Raw genomic sequence first — 23,331 nt, 5'->3', positions numbered from 1 at the left:
TCCAATTTTAATGGATAGGTGAATAAAAGTGCCGATCACCCAAGTGCACCTCCACCATAAATCATATGAAATGCCTTCTTACCGGAAACCTAGACTCCAAATTATAAGAGTCTAGAAAAGCACTGTTTACAGGTCCAGAAGGTCTAATCCTCTACCTCTGTTATACTGATGAGGGTAATGTCATGGCTAGTGATGAGGATCCCTCCGTCACAAAGCCCATGGGGAAGAGATAAAGAACGCCCACATAGTGTAAAACTGTAAATCCATTTATTCAAATATAATGATACTAAAAACTCAGTATTCCAGATAAATTACAGCATGTAAACACTCAAAAGTTCCCCGAGAACCGATCCACAAACAACCTCCGCCCAAGAAGTCCATACCTGTGACATCATTACACACGCCGAGGTTGTTTTACATGTGGATCGGTTCCTGGGAACCTTGTTTACATGCTGAAATTTATCTGGAATACTGAGTTTTTAGTATCATTAAATTTGAATAAATGTATTTGCAGTTTTACATTATGTGGGCGTTCTTTATCTCTTTCCCATGGGCTTTGTGACGGAGGGATCCTCATCACTAGCCATGACATATACCCTCATCAGTATAACAGAGGGGGAGGATTAGACCTTCTGGACCTGTAAACAGTGCTTTTCTAGACTCTTATAATTTGGAGTCTAGGTTTCTGGTAAGAAGGCAATTCAAATGATTTATGGTGGAGGTGCACTTGGGTGATCGGCACTTTTATTTACCTATTCACTCAAAAAATGTAAGATTTTGAATTATTGTTTCTGTCACTATGGTGAATAGCATGAACTAATTCACTTTATGGACTTTTTTTCACCACATGTAATTCTTCAATGTTTAGAAAGGCAATTTTCAGTCTTTATTCTCCTCATCTGAATTGCCAACATGCAGAGTTCTGCCAGTGGGTCCTCCGGGGTTCCACTACAATGTTTACATTTGTGGGTTCCTTCTCTACTTCTTCAGGGCAAGGAAATGGGATTTATCTCCCTGCACCATAAATGGTGATGGACTTCTACTGTGCATTGGGCAGGCAGAAAAAGAACAGGATGACTGGCTGCATGTATACATAGCAGTGGAACCCCAGAGGACCCAATAGCAGAACTAAGTAAGTATTCAGCTGAGGAGAGAGAGGGTGAATTAGATTTACACAGTGGGAGGTATGGGTAAGACAAGGAAAGGAAAATACTTATTGAAAGTGTCCTTACACTTTAGTGTATACAGTATATGCACAACTTAAAATATTCAGGACACATATCCACCTGAAGAATTCACAAGTTTTCAAGATTGATCTCATCATAGATCCAGTGCTGCTTACTAATAGACCAGTTTGAACTTGATCTACTAATCATGGCAAATAAAGTATCAGTGTTCTAAGTTCACCTTTAACTTGGCAAGTTCTTTTACCATCGTTAAATGCATGATGTCTGGTGATTAAATCTGCCAATTCCTTGCTTGGATTACATATTTATTGAATGAGGCATAAACAATCAAAATTATTAATCCTAACATCATTGGTAAAGTAGAAAAAAATGACTTTATTCAAGCAGCATACCACAGGCATACATGAAAAGGTTAACTCAGTTCTGAGAAATCACAGTCCAGATATTGTAAGCCATTCAGAACTGCAACTTGTGATTACCCCATGAGCACAGATTGCTATCATGGTGAGCTTTTACTGCTGCTCTTCACTTTTGTCCAAGGATGTTCAGATTATTACACTTTGCTCCCGACAGTATTTATATTGATTTTATAGTTCAGATAAACAACTTTATCTATTTGACCTGTTACTTGGGTCAAATAAGAATCTTTTTTAGGAAAACATGATGAGTACTTTGTGCCTGTACCAAGCACTTACAGGACATAAACAAATGCTGAGTGCTGGAAATAATATTTCATATAATTATTATTATAAATATTTTCCAAATTTTTCATGTTACCAAAAAAATTGTACTTTAGCCAACACATTCTATGTGATAAGCAATGCTGTAAAATGTAACCTGTAAAGTGAACCATGCTGTTCCTCTTGGTATCCCAGCTATCAATACCTGTTTATAGAGGCTGTTAGAAGATTTTTTCTTCTCTTATTCACATTATTATTATTATTATTATACAGGATTTATATAGCGCCAACAGTTTGCGCAGCGCTTTACAATGTGAGGTAAGACAATACAGTTACAATACAATTCAAAACAGGAGGAACTAGAGGGCCCTGCTCGTTAGAGCTTACAATCTAGAAGACAAGTCACAGCTATTCACTAGATAGCAGCTGTGAAAAAGTAGAAATCATACTATAGGTAAAGTTGGTTCTTACACCAGCTGTCTGAATGCAATGACACTATTCCTCCATTTCTACAACCTCAATTCCAAAAAGTTGGGACACTGTGTAAACTCTACCTAAAAACAGAATGCAAGGATTTGCAAATCTCATAAATCCATAGTATAAATGTGAGTTTAAGGACCTTAGTTTGTAAGCTCCTTGAGGGCAGGGATTGATGTGAGAGTATAATACAAACTCACCCTCCACTTTATTACGTACACCTTGCAAATAGCGGGTTGGACCCCTTTTTTGCCTTCAGAACTGCCTTAATTCTTCATGACATTGGTTCAACAAGGTGTTGGAAACATTCCTCAGAGATTTTGGTCCATACTGACATGATAGCATCACACAGTTGCTACAGATTTGTCAGCTGCACATCCATGATGGGAATCTTCCGTTCCACCACACCCCAAAGGTGCTTTATTGGATTGAGATCTGATGACTGTGGAAGCCATTGGAGTACAGTGATCTCATTGTCATTTTCAAGAAACCAGTTTGAGATGATTTGAGCTTTGTGACATGGTGCATTATCCCGCTGGAAGTAACCGTCAGAAGATGAGTGCACTGTAGTCAGAGGGATGGACATGGGCAGTAACAATACTCAAGTAGGCCATGGCGTTTACCTCTTCTGGACCGCCCCAAGTACATTTACTGCAGCGGGGCGGCCTCTCTGCGTAAAATCACATACATTTACTTGATTTCGCTCTTTCTGGTCTGGGTTATGCACGTGGCTGACGACCAGCTCTCGCTGTGATTGGACACAACAGATGCCAATCAGCGGGTCCAGCTGACCCGATGTCCACCGGGACCAACCAATCATTCCCGAGACAGACAGAACGGCAATCTGCCTGTGTAAACAAGGCAGATCGCCGTTCTGTGACATGAGAAGACAGAGATCTTGTGTTTCTGCTAAGCAGGAACAAGGATCTCTGTCTTCTTACAGTAATACCACCCTCCCCTCCCCCGACAGTTAGAAAGCATTCCCTCGGGACACATTTAACCCTTTGATTGCCCCTGATGTTAACCCCTTCACTGCCAGGTTCACTAGTACAGTTACAGTGTATATTATTTATATATTTAATATGGTTCCTGCGCTATCTTGGATACTACTTTTATCCTTGATGCTTCACCACAATTACTGATACTACAAAACAGCACAAATAATGGTTAAATGGGGGTGATGGTGCGCCTCAAAGGTGAAATAAATGAATATGAATTAAAGTGCTTACATGTGTCTCTTTCACAATTATTGTTGTTGGCTTGGTTAAACTCTCATGAAGTGATTTGATGACTGTTATCTGTCTCATAAACTTAAATAAATACAGTTGTGCATAAATACATAAATACCTTAAAAAATCGTGATATTAAAAAATACTGTTTAAAGTGCTCAGTGCTTACGGTGACGTAACTCCTTAAAATAAACAGAATACAACAAGGTGCAAAAAAGTGTGTGATCATTCAAATCCACATAAATAATTGGCCAATTTCATAAAAGTTTTCAATAAACAATCGGGAATATATATAGGATCCCTTAGGAAGGACCCGGGAGCTACAAGACACCACGCTGGAGAAAAGGCATATGTAACACAGGCGTTTTATCCTCTGTTTTGAGGTGAGAGTTTAGTACACCTAGAAGTGACACAAGGTGGAGGAAATAAGTCACATCATCTATTCACAATAGTGCACTATTGAATCGGCTTTTATTTCAATTGAAGATTGTTTATTGAAAACTTTTATGAAATTGGACAATTATTTATGTGGATTTGAATGATCACACACTTTTTTGCACCTTGTTGTATTCTGTTTATTTTAAGGAGTTATGTCACCGTAAGCACTGAGCACTTTAAACAGTATTTTTTAATATCACGATTTTTTAAGGTATTTATGTATTTATGCACAACTGTATTTATTTAAGTTTATGAGACAGATAACAGTCATCAAATCACTTCATGAGAGTTTAACCAAGCCAACAACAATAATTGTGAAAGAGACACATGTAAGCACTTTAATTCATATTCATTTATTTCACCTTTGAGGCGCACCATCACCCCCATTTAACCAGTGTATATTATTTAGCACTGATCACTGTATTGGTGTCACTGATCCTCAAAGAAGTGTCACGGGGTGTCCGATTTGTACCCCGCAATGTTGCAGTCCTGCTATTATTCACTGATCGCCGCCATTACAAGTGAAAAAAAAAATATTTTCCATAAAAATATCCCATAGTTTGTAGACGCTAAAACTTTTGTGCAAACCAATCAATATACGCTTATTGGGATTTTTTTTCCAAAAAAAGATGTAGCAGAATACTTATTGGCCTAAATTGAAGAAGAAATTCGATTTTTTTAATTTTTTTTTTTTTTATTGGATGGGTGTTATAGCAGAAAGAAAAAAAATATTGTTTTTTTTTTTCTCCAAAATTGTTGTTTTTGTTTTTTTGTTTTTAATAGCGCAAAAAAAAAACCCTGCAGAGGTGATAAAATACCACCAAGAGAAAGCTCTATTTTTGGGAAAAAAAGGGCATTCATTTTATTTGTGTACAGCTTTGCAGGACCGCGCAATAAAGTAACTCACTGCCAGATCGGAAAAAAAATGGTCTAGTCGTGAAGGGGGGGGGGTAAACCTTCTGGATCTGAAGAGGTTAAACAATGCCCAGTTGGTACTAAGGGGCCCAAAGTGTGTCAAGAAAATATCCCCCAAGCCATTACACCACCAGCCTGAACTGTTGATACAAGGTAGGATGGATTCATGCTTTCATGTTGTTTACGTCAAATTCTGACCCTAACATTTGAATGTCGCAGCTGAAATGGAGACTCATCAGATCAGGCAACGTTTTTCCAATCTTCTATTGTCCAATTTCAGCGAACCAGTGCAAATTGAAGCCTTAGTTTCCTGTTTTTGGCTGACAGGCGTGGCACTTGCTGTGGTCTTCTGCTGCTGTAGCCTATTTTCTCCAAAGTTCCACCAGTTTGCCCATTCTCCTCTGACATCAACATTGCATTTTTGTCCACACAACTGCCGCTCACTGGATATTTTCTCTTTTTCAGACCATTCTCTGTAAACACGAGAGATGGTTGTACCTGAAATACTCATTAGGAAGGGGGGGATAGGTGGCAATATGGCAATTACTGGGTATAGTCATATACCTCTATCTCTGGTACAGATTTGGGAGGAGGGAGATTATGGACTTTAAATGAAGCACACGGCTATGAGATGATAAAAAAAATCAATGTATAATATCATGTTTAATAATACATATATACATATTAAATTAAAACAAAATGCATTGGATACATAGTTTTGCTCAATTATAACACATGGTACATGTATTATATACTCATACATATCGCCGCACCACCGTGGTGTGGGTGTTGTTAGTTTTGTGGGTACATATGCTTGTATCTGCAATAAAGTACATATATATGGAGTCTGATGTTTAATACAAGGAAATGAGGAGAGAGAAGAGAAACAGGGGGGGGGGAGGATTCCCCCTGGTTACTCACAGGTCAGCTAAAAGGTTCCAAATGGGGGTGCTGGAAACCAAAGACATGGTGGGGGACTCATCTCTGGGAGCTGTGGAAGTGGCCAGCGGCATGCTGACAACACAAACAATGGTGAATGGACTACCATGGGAGTGGGGTCCACATTGGAAATCAAAAGTGGTGTCCTTTAAGACACACATTGCACTACTTTTGATTTCCAATGGGGACCCCACTCCCATGGTAGTCCATTCACCATTGTTTGTGTTGTCTTCATGCCGCTGGCCACTGCCACACCCCACCATGTCTTCGGCTTCCAGCACCCCATTTGGAACCTTTAGCTGAACTGGGAGTAACCAGGGGGGATCCTCTCCCCCCCGTTTCTCTTCCTTCTCCTTCTTTCTTTGTATTAAACATCAGACGACATATACAGTATATGCACTTTATTGCATTGGCTCCTGATGAGTGGAAAGAACCCAAAAAATGAGTAGAGCCTTTTTTCGATGCTGCGCTATTACTACCATCTGATTAATTAATCGCTTTTACAATCATGATCCATCAATATATTTTTATAGAAAGGTCTAGGTCACCAACTAACACCAACCACACCACGGTGGTGCAGCCATATGTATGAGTATATACATATACCATGTGTTGTTAATGAGCAATACTATTTATTGTACCTTGTACCTTTTTTGGGGGGCATGCGACCCGCGATTTTGTTTGCGCGATGTTACCGCGATTCGGCAGGCGGAAATTGCAGCAACATCGCACAGCGTTTGGGGTGCCATTGCAAATCAACAGCAACGCACAGGTGTCCGGTGATTTGCAATGATTTCTGGATCGCGGGCAGAATCGCGGTGATTCTGCCCACGGTCCGCTACGCTAACATGTGAACGTAGCCTCCTATCACCGTCATTACTGATATTAGCGTTCTCGTCTACCTCTAACCTCTGGGTTGCAACCTTAGCCATATGGTATAATCATATGGAAAATAACTCTGGGTTCCTGAAGAATCTAAACTTTAAAATGCATTGAACTGACAACAAGACAACTGAACTTTGTATATGGATGTAGTATTGTTTTGTTACAATGGTTCAGTTGTTGCTACACGTGAGAGATGGCATACAGTGGAATGAATATGTATCATTATGCATGTGTTTGCATACTGCAGTCAGGTGTCATTCTATGTTTATAATATAACTGGTGTTTTAATGATTTGTGTATAATAATAATAAGATTATTTTTTATATACGGTTTATAATGTTGTGCTATTATTGATGGTCAACATCATTAAAATCTCAAAATTCTTTGGTAATTCATTTAATGCAGAATTAAAGAATGTACACTAATCAAAGCGAACGTTTACTTAGCTTAGTGAACATGTGGAAGGTATGTACACTATGAATACCCAATCATGTGCAGGGAAATAGGAAAATAGAATGTCTGCTGAATTCCAGGTATGACTAGTTTTGCAAAGTTACATTGGTCCAGCTTAAAGTGATACTATAGTCTCATTTTTTTTTCCCGATAAAAATAACAAAACTGTCATACTTACTGCTCCTGGCCCCTCCCTCCCGTTGAGTGCCCCCACAGCAAGCAACTTGCTATGGGGGCACCTGAGCCAAGCCACAGATCCCGGTGTCCATTTAGACACAGAGCCTTGGCCTGGCCCCGCCCCCTTTCTCTACTTATTGGCTCACTGACTTTGATTAAAAGCAGCAGAAAAATCTGAAATTTTCTGGTTCAGCTCATAGCCACTGATATTCCACATTCCTGTTTTACTATATTCTTGAATTATTTGATTGGAATATTTGAAAAAAAAAATCATCATACTTTGCACTAGATACGTTATTCTTTAGCTGACTTACCTTGCATATCTGGATGATGACACATATATAAGATAGACCACAGTAATGTATTTGTGGTGGTATCTGTTCCAGCAATGAAAAGATCACCAACAATGTAGAACAAGTATTCTGCGTCGAAGCTGGTCTCAAGCTGAGTCCTCTTTTCTTCATCTACATGAAGAAGGTACATATCAATGAAATCCCGGGGATTCTCAGGATCTAAAGAAACCTTATGTTCTTCAATTATCCTTTTCAGAAAGGCTGTGATATCTATCACAATTTGTCTGAGCTCCTTGAAGGGTCCAAAAGGTAGATAGTACATCCAAGAGCACACATTAGTCAAGACGGCTTCACTGTTCAAACTGATTTCAAGGCCACGTGACATGAGGTTCAACATGGTCTTAAACTCTTTATCCTCATAGTCGAAACGTTTACCAAAACTAATAGAACAGATAACATTGGAAACACCGTTATTGATAATCTGAAACGGACTGAAGCCTTTATCACCGAATTTCAACATTTCTTCCTTCACATATTTGAACTCTTCAATGATTATAGGTTCCAGACTTAGTTTTCCCAGACCAAAGTGCCTCAAAGTTGAATGAGAAAATCGTCTTTGCTGTCTCCATATCGGGCCATAAGATGCAAACACAATACCTAAAAAAAACAAAAGCAATAGAATACTTACTTAATTGGTTGTATAATGGAGGTTAGCAAAATGGAGGTACAAATTTCAAGCAAATATTTTAGAAATAACTTTATACAGTGCTGTGAAAAAGTATCTGCCCCCTTCCTGATTTTTTATTTTTTTGCATATTTGTCACACTTGAATGATTCAGATCATAAAACTAATCTTTTAGTATTACACAAAGATAACCTAAGTAAATACAAAATTATGATTTCATTTATTAAGGGAAAAAAAGCTGTCCAAGCCTGTCTGGCCCTATGTGAAAAAGTAATATTGCCCCCTCTGCTAAATCATGAATGAACTGAGATTAATCACTATTTTTTTTTTTTTTTTTTATTTCACTTTGCCTCACCCAGGCCTGATTACTCCTAGACCTGTTGTGAAGCAGGCTAAAAGATCTCAAAAAGCAACTCATCATATCGCGATCTAAAGGAATTCAAGAACAGATGAGAAAACAAAGTAATTGACATGTATCAGCCTGGAATGGTTACGAAGTCCGTTCTAAGGCTTTGGCACTCCAGTGAACCACAGTGAGAGCCATTATCCACAAATGGAGAAACTTGAAACAGTGGTAAGCCTTTCCAGAAGTGGCCACCCTACCAAAACTACTCCAGGAGCACAACGACGACTCATCCAGGAGGTCATAAAAGAACCCACAACAGCTTCTAAAGAACTGCAGGCCCCACTTGCCTCAGTTAAAGTCAGTATTTATGATTCAACAATAAAAAAGAGCCTGGGCAAAAATGGTATCCAATGGGAGAGTTCCAAAGCAAAAGCCACTGCTGAACACAAAGGCACATCTCACATTTGCCAAAAAATATCTTGATTATCCCCAATGCTTTTGGGCAAATATTCTGTGGACTAATGAGACAAAAGTTTAACTTTTTGGAAGGTATGTGTCCCGTTACATCTGGCGTGAAACTAGCACAGCATTTTATAAAAAGATCATACCAGCACTCAAACATGATGGTGGTAGTGTGATGGTCTGGGGGCTACTTTGCAGCTTCAGGACCTGGATGACTTGCCATAATTGATGGAACCATGATGTCACAATTACTGGGTCAGGCTCAGTCCAGTTGCAGGAAGCAGCACAATCGTGGTCAACAAGCAGGGTCTGGTACATAAGAGATCAGCCGGAGTGAGGGAACAAGCAGAAGAGTAGTCGTATTCTTAGCCAAAGATCGATACACAAGCAGTGAAGAGCAAAATGGCAGCAGGCAGAGGCGTAGTCCTGGAACGTAGCTGGAGGTCGGTACACAAGTAAAAGATTCAGGAGGATGAAGCACACTAAGCTAGATCTTGGCAAAAGCACAATAATCTGGCATCAGGAAGTTTCGAGAACAGGCTTAAATAGGAAGTTCAAAGGAGTGGCCAAAGGTTCAGAGTTCACAGGAGGCTGGGCAAGAAACTAGACAGGAAACTGGACAAGGTCTAGGTCACCACATAGATCTAGAATGCATACATATCAGCTGCTGGATAGCTCAGCAAGAAGAAGCACTGACAGAAGCAACCAAGGACCTGGCTTTGAATCTGGGCCCTGACACATGAATTCTATGCTCTACCAGAAAATCCTGAAGGAAAATGTCTGGCCATCAGTTTGTGACCTCAAGCTCAAGTGCACTTGGGTTCTGCAGAAGTACAATGAACTGAAACACACCAACAAGTCCACCTCTTAATGGCTCAAAAAAAAAAAAGATTTTAGAGTGGCCTAGTCAAAATCTGGACTTAAAGAGTATGTAAACTCAACATTTCATTTTCCTGCTGTACCGTGTACTTGTTTGAAAATGTATCCTCTTTGTATTGCTTCCTTTGTGTGAAATCCCTGGTGTTCCTGCCAGTCCTTCTGCTTTCCTATTAACTGGCCCACTAGGCATGAGAGCACAGCATCATCATCAGTTATCTAGCTATGCTGGAACTCAGCCTGCTGTCCTCCAATGATCAGACTTGTCCAGGCACACACCCACCCCCTGCAAAGCCTTTCATTGGGAATCTCAGTGTCCTGTTGTTTCTCCTCCCCCCAGCTTTAATGTAGCAGGGAACAGAGGGAATATGATCACTTACAAAAAAGGGAAAAAAGGTATTTAGAATGTTTTTTTTTTTTATCTATATACAAATGTTTTTCCTTTCACTTCTATTTTAAACTAAATGGGTACTTTTACAAGGTGAGGGTTTATATATACTGTGACCTTAAAGAGGCCGTTCCTCCAGTGTAGCTGAATTAAAACAATTCTATAAAGAGTGGGCAAAAATTCCTTCACAGCGATGTAAAAGACTCATTTTCAGTTATCACAAATGCTTGATTGCAGTTGTTGCCACCAAGGGTGGCACAACCAGTTATATGGTTTAGGGGCCATTACTTTTTCGCATAGGGCCAGGCAGGTTTTGACAGCTTTTTTCTTTTAATAAATTAAATCATCATTTAAAAACTGCATTTTGTATTTACTTGGGTTATTTTTGTATAATATTAACATTTGCTTGATGATCTGAATCATTTAAGTGTGACAATTATGCAACTTTTTTACAGCTCTGTATATACAGTATATACTGTAGTATAATTCTTTATGAAAATGGGAAATTGTGTATGAGGCTGAAAGTGAAAGACTTTTAGTGCTGACATTATTAAAATAAATGCTTAGTTTTTGTAAATACAATTAATACATTTACTTATGCTTGTGTAAAGGAAAGTGGGACTCTTCTTTTTAAAGCGGAGTTCCGGGCACAAAATCAATATTTTTTTTGTGCCCGTCCGCTTGTTCCCCTTCACCTGAAAAGGAATTGGATAGTTAGGATTTTTTTATTTTTAAACTCACCTTGTAATTGAAGATCGAATATACTCACCTAGTCTTCACTTCCTCCCTCAGCGCGGCGGCTCCGCTGTCACTTCCTGGCTTGCACTGATTCCTGGGAGCTGAACGCCATCGCTCCCAGGAATCAATGCGACGGCACCGGCCCCGCTCGTCACTTCCGGGCGACGCCGCACCGGAAGTGACGAGAGGGGCCGGTGCAGGCGCATTCTGGGAGAAGAAGACACGGAAGAAGACGCCGAAGAGGATCGCGCCGGCTTCAGCTGCCCACAAGAGAGATGGAAACGCTGTGGAAGAAATTTTATAAGTAAGTATTTCTTCTAAAAGGTAAGTGCGAACCGGGACAGATCAGAGGCTATCCATTGTGGAATGTACTAGCCCTGACTGTCCCGGGGGTATGTTTATTGAAAAATCATTTCTGTGCCCGGAACTCTGCTTTAATTAATTCCCTACCACATCCAGGTTATTACCCTCTAATAAACATAAAAACAAGCCAAGGGCTGTTTTCTGCCTCTGAGTGCATGAAGAAAATACTGTGTGCCTGGCTGTGTAGCAGTGGGGAATCCTGACAACTGCAGCTCCTACATGGGATGTGCTACCTATATAGTTTGTATTTCTAGCGATTTGCTTGAAGTCTGCTTTAACCTCCCTAGCGGTATTCCCGAGTGTGGCTCGGGGTTAAATTTCAGTGTCATTAGCGGTAACCCCGAGGCACACTCGGGGTACCGCTAGGGAGATCGCTGGATCCTGAAAGAGAGGGTACTCACCTTGTCCCCATGATTCAGCGATGTATCCCGGCAGTGTGCAGCGGCCGGATCTTCCGCCCGATGCTCTGTGCCCCGGCTTTCGTCTCCTGCGACATGGCATTCGCAGGGGGGTGGAACCGGCGGCAAATTCAAAAAGTTAAAAACACAAACACGCTGATATATTGTAATCCTATTGGATTACATTACTAAAATAAAATAAATTGACCTTAGCTTGCCCCCCCCCAGTGCTTTCTCCATTGCCCTTCCTGCATTTTTCCTGTACTTTGTGTCTGGAAACTGAAGAGCGACCATGGCATCAAAAAAGCGCGCCGCCACCTCAAAAGTGGTATATGACCTGCATGAAAACAGCGACAGCGATACAGAATCACTTGCAGAATGGAGTGATAGCGATTCGTGGGGAAGTTCGTCATCGGACGCAGAAAGCGATTTTAGCGATGATCCTGAGACTGTGCCCAGCGATGTGCGGACTTGGTGCTCGATTGACTGCGGTACAGAGCACGTAGCGCCCCCAAGGTTCCCGTTTACCAGAGCACCTGGTATCAAAGTGGATGTTGAGGATGACAACCCCTTGGCATACCTCCAACTCTTTTTGACCAATGAGGTTATTGAAAAGATTTTTATGGAAACAAATCGGTACCAGGAGCAACAAGTTGCAGCGCATCAGAGGTTTTCAAGGTGGGAACCCGTGACCAAAGCGGACATCTGGAAGTTTCTGGGCCTAAATATTCTACAGTGAGTGGTGGGGAAACCCCTGCAGAAGTGGTATTGGACCACCAACAAATTACTGGCCACTCCTTTTTTTTTTGGCACGGTCATGTTGGAATACAATTTTTCGCTCATTATGAAATATTTGCACTTTACAAATAATGATGAATTTGACGAGACTTCTCATCCTGCTCCAAAACTCAAAAAGATTTGGGACATTTAGCAAATCATTTTAAAAATTTTCCAGCAGTCCTATGTACCAGATAGAGACATTTGTATCAACGAAAGTCTAATGGCCTACAAAGGAAGACTCAGCTGGATACAGTATATAGCGTCCAAGAGAGCACGCTCTGGCATAAAGTCATTCATGCTATGTGAATCCAGCTCTGGATATATATATGGAATTCGGCCCTTTACACCGGGAAATGAATCAAATTCAATGAAAGGTTCAGCAGTTATGGAATGGCAACCGCTTCGGTTCTTACGTTGATTGAGCCATTGCTGAATATGGGGTACTGTGTCACCACAGACAATTTTTATACGTTCCCAGAACTCTGAGTTCCTTCTTCAAAACAAGACTGATGCGTATGGGACCGTTAGAGCTAGCCGGCCTGACATGCCGCCAACCTTTGCCAATAAAAAGCTAAAGGCAGGAGAAATAGTTGCCTGGCAGAAAGGAAAAATTATGGCACTGAGATGGCGCGACAAAAAAGATGTGTGCCTAATGAGTACCATTCACAACACCTCTACTGTCATGGTACACACAAAAGATGTGATGAAACCACAACTGGTGATGGATTACAATAACACCATGGGAGGTGTGGACAGAGCTGACCAGGCCATGACTTTTTATCCGGCAATGCGGAAACAACAACAAAAAATATTACAAGAATATCTTCAGGCATCTTCTTGAACAATGTTTGTGGAACGCATTTATTCTACAAAAAAAAAAAAGAGTGACAGGCCTGTGGTTCATGTGGACTTTGTTTGTAAAGTTGCCGAACTGATATTTCTCAGGCACCAAACACCAACGGCTGTAAATAAATCCGGACGCCGTGCTGCCGGTGTTGTGAACCCCGAACGCCTGACTGGTCCTCACTTTATGGACCACATTCCACCAACAGAAAAGAAGCCTGCACCCACAAGGATTTGTGTGGTTTGCTGTTCCAAACGTGACGACACTGGAAGGAAAATCCGTAAAGAAACGTGGTACTATTGTCCTGATTGTGACGTTGGACTTTGTGTTGTACCCTGTTTTTAAAATTTTCCATACCCGGAACGTTTACTGAAGCAATATGAATACTAATATTGCATCCTTGTTTGGCCAAAAAAAAGTCAGTGTTTCTGATTATGTTATTTACTATAATTTATTTAATAAAAGTATTATTATTATTATATTATTATTTGTTATTATTTATAGGTATTTATTATATTATAATTTATGATTTTGTGTTTCAAACTTTATCATACCTGAGATGTTATAAAGAAGAACGCACAGTAAAAGAAAATCATATATAAATAGTTGGTTTGGGCTGCTCATCCTTAAGAATTACATGCAAAATAATGGTACCACTTTCAGCACCTAAAGTGCAAATTAATCATACCGCCAGGGAGGTTAATTCTCTGCTACATTGATATAAGTATGTAGGAGTTTTTGTGGAACTTACTGTATGCTCTGCCTTACAAAGCCTCAATAAAAAATCTACACTGTGTAGTAATTATATAAGAAACAGTAGAAAAATACCCCCTTTTTTATATATAAAATTAGAAGATCCTTAGAGTCCTAATCCACAAATACCTACAGTAACCTGGGGGAGTCACAGGTACTATATCTAAACAGTCAAACAGATAGTACCATAACTTCTTACAAATAGTTGGCTATTTATAAGGATCGAAATGTTAACATTTGAAAGTGGTGTAGCCAGGGGCGTTGCTAGGTGGGAAAAAGACCAGGGGCTTCAGCCCGAAGATAAATTTGATAACCCCCGCCCACATTTTAAAGTAAGCCCCGCCCAAGCTCCTCCCATATTTAAAAGTAAGTACCGCCCAAGCTCCACCCAATGGTCCCCTCAGTCAAGGGTCAGTCAAGGGGTGGTATGGAGAGGAGTACAGGGGGTGAGAAATTGGGTGGTATGGAGAAGAGAGAAGTAAAGGGGGTCAGTCATGTGGTGGTATGGAGAGGAGTACAGGAGGTCAGTCATGGGGTGGTATGGAGAGGAGAGGAGTACAGGGAGTCAGACATGGGGTGGTATGGAGAGGAGTACAGGGGGTCAGACATGGGGTGGTATGGAGAGGAGTACAGGGGGTCAGACATGGGGTGGTATGGAGAGGAGTACAGGGGGTCAGACATGGGGTGGTATGGAGAGGAGTACAGGAGGTCAGTCATGGGGTAGTATGGAGAGGAGAGGAGTACAGGGGGTCAGACATGGGGTGGTATGGAGAAGAGTACAGGGGGTAAGACATGGGTTGGTATGGAGAGGAGTACAGGGGGTCAGACATGGGGTGGTATGGAGAGGAGAGGAGTACAGGGGGGTCAGTCATGGGGTGGTATGGAGAGGAGAGGAGTACAGGGGGTCAGTCATGGGGTGGTATGGAGAGCAGAGAAGTACAGGGGGTCAGACATGGGGTGATATGGAGAGGAGAACAGGGGGGCAGATATAGGGTGGTATGGAGAGGAGCGGAGTACAGGGGGTCAGTCATGGGGTGGTATGGAGAGGAGAGAAGTACAGGGGTTCAGTCATGGGGTTGTATGAAGAGGAATACAGGGGGTCAGACATGGGGTGGTATGGAGAGGAGTACAGGGGGTCAGACATGGGGTGGTATGGAGAGGAGTACAGGGGGTCAGACATGGGGTGGTATGGAGAGGAGTACTGCCGGCATCAGATGGAACATAAATTAATGCAGCCTAAACTCAATCCTATTAAACTCCTTTGGTGTAAATGTAAACAGCCAGGTCTTCTTGTCCAACATCAGTACCTGACCTCAAAAATACACAAGTTCTCACAAGCTCAATACAAAATCTTGTGGAAAGCCTTCCCAGAAAAGTGGAAGCTGTTTACAGATGCAAAGGTGAGACCAACTCAATATACCACCCCATGACTGACCCCCTGTACTCGGCTCCTCTCCATACCACCCTATATCTGCCCCCCTGTACTCCTCTCCATATCACCCCATGTCTGACCCCCTGTACTTCTCTGCTCTCCATACCACCCCATGACTGACCCCCTGTACTCCGCTCCTCTCCATACCACCCTATATCTGCCCCCCTGTACTCCTCTCCATATCACCCCATGTCTGACCCCCTGTACTTCTCTGCTCTCCATACCACCCCATGACTGACCTCCTGTACTCCTCTCCATACCACCCCATGTCTGACCCCCTGTACTCCTCTTCATACCACCCCATGTCTGACCCCCTGTACTCCTCTCCTCTCCATACCACCCCATGACTGACCCCCTGTACTCCTCTCCTCTCCATACCACCCTATATCTGCCCCCCTGTACTCCTCTCCATATCACCCCATGTCTGACCCCCTGTACTTCTCTGCTCTCCATACCACCCCATGACTGACCTCCTGTACTCCTCTCCATACCACCCCATGTCTGACCCCCTGTACTCCTCTTCATACCCCCCCTTGTCTGACCCCCTGTACTCCTCTCCTCTCCATACCACCCCATGACTGACCCCCTGTACTCCTCTCCTCTCCATACCACCCCATGTCTGACCCCCTGTACTCCTCTCCATACCAACCCATGTCTGACCCCCTGTACTCCTCTCCTCTCCATACCACCCCATAACTGACCCCCTGTACTCCTCTCCATACCACCCCATGCCTGACCCCCTGTACTCCTCTTCATACCACCCCATGTCTGACCCCCTGTACTCCTCTCCATACCACCCCATGACTGACCCCCTGTACTCCTCTCCTCTCCATACCACCCCATGTCTGACCCCCTGTACTCCTCTCCATACCACCCCATGTCTGACCCCCTGTACTCCTCTCCATACCACCCCATGTCTGACCATTGTCCCATCATTTTTTTTCCCTCCTCTTACATGTTATACGTGGGAACACTCACCTGCCCAACCCAACAGATCCAGAAAGCATTGTCCTGCTGTGATTTGCAGCACCTCTTCCACAGGCCTGTGAATGGAAAGCGAAGCATCCCGGTATATGTGGTGAACACATTTCAAAGTCTTAGAGACGTCATGGTACAGGAGATGGTCAGAGACTGCAGACATGGTACAGGAGATGGTCAGAGACTGCAGACATGATACAGGAGATGGTCAGAGACTGCAGACATGGTACAGGAGATGGTCAGAGACTGCAGACATGGTACAGGAGATGGTCAGAGACTACAGACATGATACAAGAGGTGGTCAAAGACTGCAGACATGATACAAGAGGTGGTCAAAGACTGCAGACATGATACAAGAGATGGTCAGAGACTGAGGACATGATACAAGAGACGGTCAGAGACTGCAGACATAGTACAGGAGACGGTCAGAGACTGCAGACATGGTACAGGAGATGGTCAGAGACTACAGACATGATACAAGAGGTGGTCAGAGACTGCAGACATGATACAAGAGATGGTCAGAGACTGCAGACATTAAACAGGAGAGGGTCAGAGACTGAGGACATGATACAGGAGATGGTCAGAGACTGAGGACATGATACAGGAGATGGTCAGAGACTGAGGACATTAAACAGAAGATGGCCAGAGACTGAGGACATGTTACAGAAGATGGTCAGAGACTGAAGACATGGTACAGGAGATGGTCAGAGACTGCAGACATGATACAAGAGGTGGTCAGAGACTGCAGACATTAAACAGGAGAGGGTCAGAGACTGAGGGCATGATACAGGAGATGGTCAGAGACTGAGGACATGATACAGGAGATGGTCAGAGACTGAGGACATGATACAGGAGATGGTCAGAGACTACAGACATGATACAAGAGGTGGTCAGAGACTGAGGACATGATACAGGAGACGGTCAGAGACTGCAGACATGGTACAGGAGATGGTCAGAGACTACAGACATGATACAAGAGATGGTCAGAGACTGCAGACATTAAACAGGAGAGGGTCAGAGACTGCAGACATGATACAAGAGGTGGTCAGAGACTGCAGACGTGATACAAGAGATGGTCAGAGACTGCAGACATTAAACAGGAGAGGGTCAGAGACTGAGGACATGTTACAGAAGATGGTCAGAGACTGCAGACATGATACAGGAGATGCTCAGAGACTGAGGACATGATAGAAGATAGAAGAGCACTAGGGGGGCCGGAGAGCACAGGCGAAGCAGAGAGCACTGGAGGAGCTGAAGGGCACGGTGGGGTGGGGGTGGGGGACTGGAGAGTATTAAGAGGGGGTTTGGAAAGCATTGCAGGGGGGTTGGAAGGCGCAGGGGGTGGAGAGCACGGGGGGGGACAGGGAGCATAGGGGGGAGGGAGATGAAAAGCACCGGGGGAGGGCTAAAGAACAGGGGGCAGTCCAGTGCACTGGGTGGGGGGGGTTAAGAGCACTGAGGCGGGGATAAGAGCACTGAGGCGGGGATAAGAGCACTGAGGCGGGGATAAGAGCACTGAGGCGGGGATAAGTGCACTGAGGCGGGGATAAGTGCACTGAGGCGGGGATAAGAGCACTGAGGCGGGGATAAGTGCACTGAGGCGGGGATAAGAGCACTGAGGCGGGGATAAGAGCACTGAGGCGGGGATAAGAGCACTGAGGCGGGGATAAGTGCACTGAGGCGGGGATAAGTGCACTGAGGGTGGGGGGGGGGGAATAAGAGCACCGAGGGGGGGGGAATAAGAGCACCGAGGGGGGATTAGAACACTGGAGGGGGGGGGTTAAGAGCACTGGTGAGCCAGCAAAGGAAGTTGTATAGGAGGGGATGGGGCAGCTGCATATAGAGGAATTGATCTTCCCCTATTCTTCCTGCAGGAGGGAGAGGAGGAGAATCAGTTATTCAGCAGCTGCAGAAAGAATAGGGAAAGATGAATTCCTCTATATGCAGCTTCCCCATTCCTCTACTACCCAGCACACACACACTTGGGCAATGGGCACTCACCTTCTTCCCGCCGAGGCTCCGCCCCCTTCTTCCCGCCGAGGCCCCGCCCCCTTCCCGCCGCGGCTCCGCCCCCGCTAGTCCCCGGACTGAAGGAGCTGCCACTGCCTGCCCTTTACACAGTGCCCTTTACGCCACTGCATCCAGTGATTGGTGGGCGATCTGGGGCAGCCGCAGGGCAGGAGAGTGATTGCCGCTGTCAAGTAGCATTGATTTCGGGTGTGGGCAGGACCGGTATGCGGGGCTCCACCCCATTTTTCCGTGCATAAAGAAACAGAAGCTGTCTGGGGAGGAAGGTGGGCGTGGCATACCGGCCCCGCCCACACCCGACATCAATGCTGAAACTTGACAGCTGCATTAACTCTCCTTGCGGCTGCCCTGGATTGCCCACCAATCATTGGATGTGCTTTATAAATCTTATACTGCTGAGGTATGTAGCCCGAGTTCTCGGCCAAACCCAGGCTTTGGGACTCGGGGCTAATCATTTTAAAAAAGCAACAGGAGACTCGGGGCTTTTGGGGAGCACACTCGGGGCTATAGCCCAGGTCAGCCCCCCCCTGCCGACGCCACTGGGTGTAGCGCACCCCTCGTAAGAGCCGCAAATAAACTGGAATACTCCACCTTGCACAGCCAAGCAGATATAATTTTCACAGTCACTATGGAGTCAGAGAACATATAAAAAAAAAATAAGGTAAAAGGGGATATTTATTTAATCAATTGATTACCTTACAAAGCTGACACCATCTGTGTGAGCCAACATAGCCTAAACATATATGCAAATAAATATCCTGTTAGATCACAGGAAAAAGAGGCTATAAAGTTGGCTCAAAAATATACGGCCAAAGGAAATTAATATAGCCTCACAAATGATAAATGTAATTATTATCAAATTTATTAGCAAGGGAATTCCCTTGTTTGAATTACAAATTGGTGAAAAACTGCATTTAGGACATAAAACAGAAGACAAGACAAACGATACTAAATGACAAACGGACCCGCCGGTAACCAAGTGCAGCTTGCACGGGGGGAGTATCCACAGCTACCGCTGTACATCCACTATGCATGCGGTAAGGGCTCTCCCCTCTGTGCAAGCCCCCGGGTGCTCGAGCTGCAAGAGACACTAGAAAGTGGAGGAAGAGAGAAGACGAAGCTACGCAATTCCTTGCGAAACGCGTTGACGTCATCAACGGCCGGGGAACTGCCCCACAGATCCTCGTTCGGGCGGTGATCTGCAAACAGATGGAAGTGGATGGAAGGCGTAGGAGATGAGTGCACTGCTGCACTGCTATCACTACAATGTATTTGAAAGGATGAAGGGGTTTATGGCACTTCACTAGAAACAGCTGATCGGGAAGTCACAGTTTAATCATCAGGAATAAGGTACATAGCTGCTTGCCGGAGCTTAATGGTTTTACAAGTATACCTGACTCCGATGCATATATACATAGGATTACAGCTACCCGTAACCTGATGAACTGTTTGCTACAATGAAATGTTGCTTGATCCCAGATATACTTTATGGCAGTGGTCCTCAACCCTGGTCCTCAGGGCCCACTAACAGGCCAGGTTTGCAAGATAACGTAAATACATCACAGGTGATATAATTTGCTGCTCAGCGATTGCAGTACTCAAGTCTGCATCTCCCCAAGGTAATACTTAAAATCTGGCCTGTTAGTGGGCCCTGAGGACCGGAGTTGAGGACCACTGCTTTATGGGATAGCAACATTGTATTTGATTTTGTATTGAATTGTATTGTCACTGTATTGTCTCCCTATATATTGTAAAGTGCTGTGCAAACTGTTTGCGCTATATAAATCCTGTTTAGTAATAATTAGGGTTGAGCGAACACCTAGATGTCCGTGTTCGACGGGTTCGGCCGAACTTTAAAAAAAAGTCCGGGTCCGTGTCCCGGACTTTTACCGAACTTTTCCCGGACACCGAACCCCATTGAAGTCAATGGGGACCCGAACTTTAAGGCACTAAAATGGCTCTAAAACACCAAAGGAAAGGGCTAGAGTGCTGCAAATGGCAGCAAAACGTAATTAAGAGCATGGCAAGTGCTCTGCAAACAAATGTGGATAGGGAAATAACTTAAAACAACAAAAAAAAAACAGAAAAATAAAACAATGTTCTTCTTCATCTCTGAAGGACGAGGCCCATATGGAGTAGGAGGGAGGTTGAGGTGGTGGTGGATGTGGCGGTGACATAGGCGTGCGCACAGGGTGTGCTGGGTGTGCCTGGGCACACCCTAATCACCTAGGGCACATAGCATTGCCAGTGAGGAGATGGGAAAGATCTCCCTGGGACCTGCTCTGCTCTATTTCTCCTTGCCTACAGGTACATGGCCCCGATACATTACTCTCCCTGCTGGCAAACACATGCATGTGTATTTCAACTTTGGGGTGCACACCTTAATGCAATAGGCTGCGCACACCTATGGGCGGTGTAGGTGGAAGCGGCGGTGGAGGAGGACCAGGGCCGGATTAACAGCATCATGGGCTTGGTGCTGAGGATTTTGAAGGGCCTTAAGGGCCGTGCCTTGCCATGCACCCAGAGGAGGAAGGGTGCAGCCATGCATGCCTAATTCAACATGGGATGCTGTCTCTGAAGCCCATAAACACATCCATGCATCGCCAACTGTCCCTCCTTGTCCGGCCTTCACGCTGTGTGGGGAGGTTCTGAGGGTGCTGCCTGGGGAAGCGAGCATAGAAGCCAGACTTCTGTGTTTACAAGTGACAGAAGAGCGGTAACAGTGAATATGGCCAACCCGGGGCCTATATAAAAGGTAGGGGCCTGGAGCTGCAGCTCCAATAGCCCCTACATTAATCTGGCCCTGAGGAGGAGGACGAGGTAGCCAACACTGCTTCTTTTCAAAAATTTTAAATGAGGGTACACCCCAAAAGAGTGAGAAAGAGCAAAAATGGAACAATGGGTGGGTAAGGTCGGTATCCATTGCTATTCTGCATAAGGTACGGAAAAGTCCCGTGGGATCCATGCCTGGTTCATTTTAATGAACGTGAGCTTGTCCACATTGTCTCTGGACAGGCGGCTGCGCTTGTCTGTTATAACGCCCCCAGCCGTGCTAAATACCCGTTCAGATAATACACTGGCTGCAGGGCACGCCAGCACCTCCAAGGCGTAAAGGGCAAGCTCAGGCCATGTGCCCAATTTGGAGACCCAGAAGTTGAAGGGGGCAGACCCGTCATTCACTACATGTAGGCGTGTGCACACATACTGCTCCACCATGTTGGTAAAATGCTGCCTCCTGCTAAGACGTTCCATCTGAGCTGCTGGTGCTGCTGTTTGTTGTGGCGTGCTGACAAAGCTTTTCCACATTTCGGCCATGCTAACCCTGCCTTCTGAGGTGCTGGCGGTGCCCTGGTTGCGTTGGCGACCTCCTCCTCCTCCTCCTCTGCCTTGTGCTTCCACTGTGGCCCCGCTGTCAGATGGGAATGCCAGCAGCATGGCGTCTACCAGCGTGCGCTTGTACTCGCGCATCTTGCGATCGCGCTCCAGTGAGTGAATTAAGGACGGTACGTTGTCCTTGTAACGGGGATCCAGCAGCGTGGCCACCCAGTAATCAGCACAAGTTAGAATGTGGGCAACTCGGCGGTCGTTGTGGAGACACTGCAGCATGTAATCGCTCATGTGTGCCAGGCTGCCCAGAGGCGACGAAAGGCTGTCCTCTGTGGGAGGTGTATCGTCCGTGTCCTCTGTATCCCCCCAGCCACGCACCAGTGATGGCCATGAGCTGGCCTGGGTGCCACCCTGCTGTGAACATGGTTCCATCTCCTCCTCCAGCTCCTCCTCCTCCTCATCCTCCTCATCCTCCAGAACTGTGCCCCTGCTGGACAATTGCGTCCCTGGCGTTTGCGTGTGCAGGAACCCACCCTCGGAGCCCCTTGCGAATGACTGCCCTGAAAGCCTTGGAAATGTTACCTCTTCATCCTCCTCCTCCTCCTCATCCTGTGCCACATCCTCTTCCATCATCGCCCGAATTGTTTTTTCAAGGAGGCATAGAAGTGGGATAGTTAAGCTGAGAACGGCGTCATTGCCACTGGCCATGTTGGTGGAGTACTCAAAACAGCGCAACAAGGCACACAGGTCTCGCATGGAGGCCCAGTTATTGGTGGTGAAGTGGTGCTGTTCCGCAGAGCGACTCACGCGTGCGTGCTGCAGCTGAAACTCCACTATGGCCTGCTGCTGCTCGCACAGTCTTTCCAGCATGTGCAAGGTGGAGTTCCACCTTGTGGGCACGTCACATATGAGGCGGTGAGCGGGAAGGCCGAAGTTACGCTGCAGCGCTGCCAGGCGAGCAGCAGCAGGGTGAGAACGCCGAAAGTGCGCACAAACGGCCCGCACTTTCTGCAGCAGCTCTGACATATCGGGGTAGTTTTTAAGGAACCTCTGCACCACCAAATTCAGCACATGCGCCAGGCAAGGGATGTGCGTCAAACCGGCTAGGCCCAGAGCTGCTATGAGATTTCGCCCGTTATCACACACCACCAGGCCGGGCTTGAGGCTCGCTGGCAGCAACCACTCATTTGTCTGCTGTTCCATGCTCCTCCACAACTCCTGCGCGGTGTGTGGTTTGTCCCCCAAACAGGCAAGTTGTAA

General features: G+C 44.8%; 1 protein-coding gene across 1 annotated transcript in view; it reads right to left on the bottom strand.

The window, feature by feature from the left end:
* The window catches only part of CYP2U1 (cytochrome P450 family 2 subfamily U member 1), a 70,488-nt gene that overhangs the window by 5,509 nt on the left and 41,648 nt on the right, over window positions 1–23,331 (bottom strand). Inside the window, exon 2 of the mRNA XM_082245490.1 lies at window positions 7,695–8,330. Within this exon, the coding sequence (XP_082101616.1) occupies window positions 7,695–8,330 (636 nt within the window). The remainder of the gene's footprint in view (window positions 1–7,694; window positions 8,331–23,331) is intronic.

This window comes from Pelophylax lessonae, assembly GCF_965119305.1.
Source record: "Pelophylax lessonae genome assembly, chromosome: 1".
Taxonomy (NCBI): domain Eukaryota; kingdom Metazoa; phylum Chordata; class Amphibia; order Anura; family Ranidae; genus Pelophylax; species Pelophylax lessonae.
The sequence above is the reverse complement of the archived record's forward strand: the minus strand, read 5'-3'. Positions and strand labels throughout refer to the sequence as shown.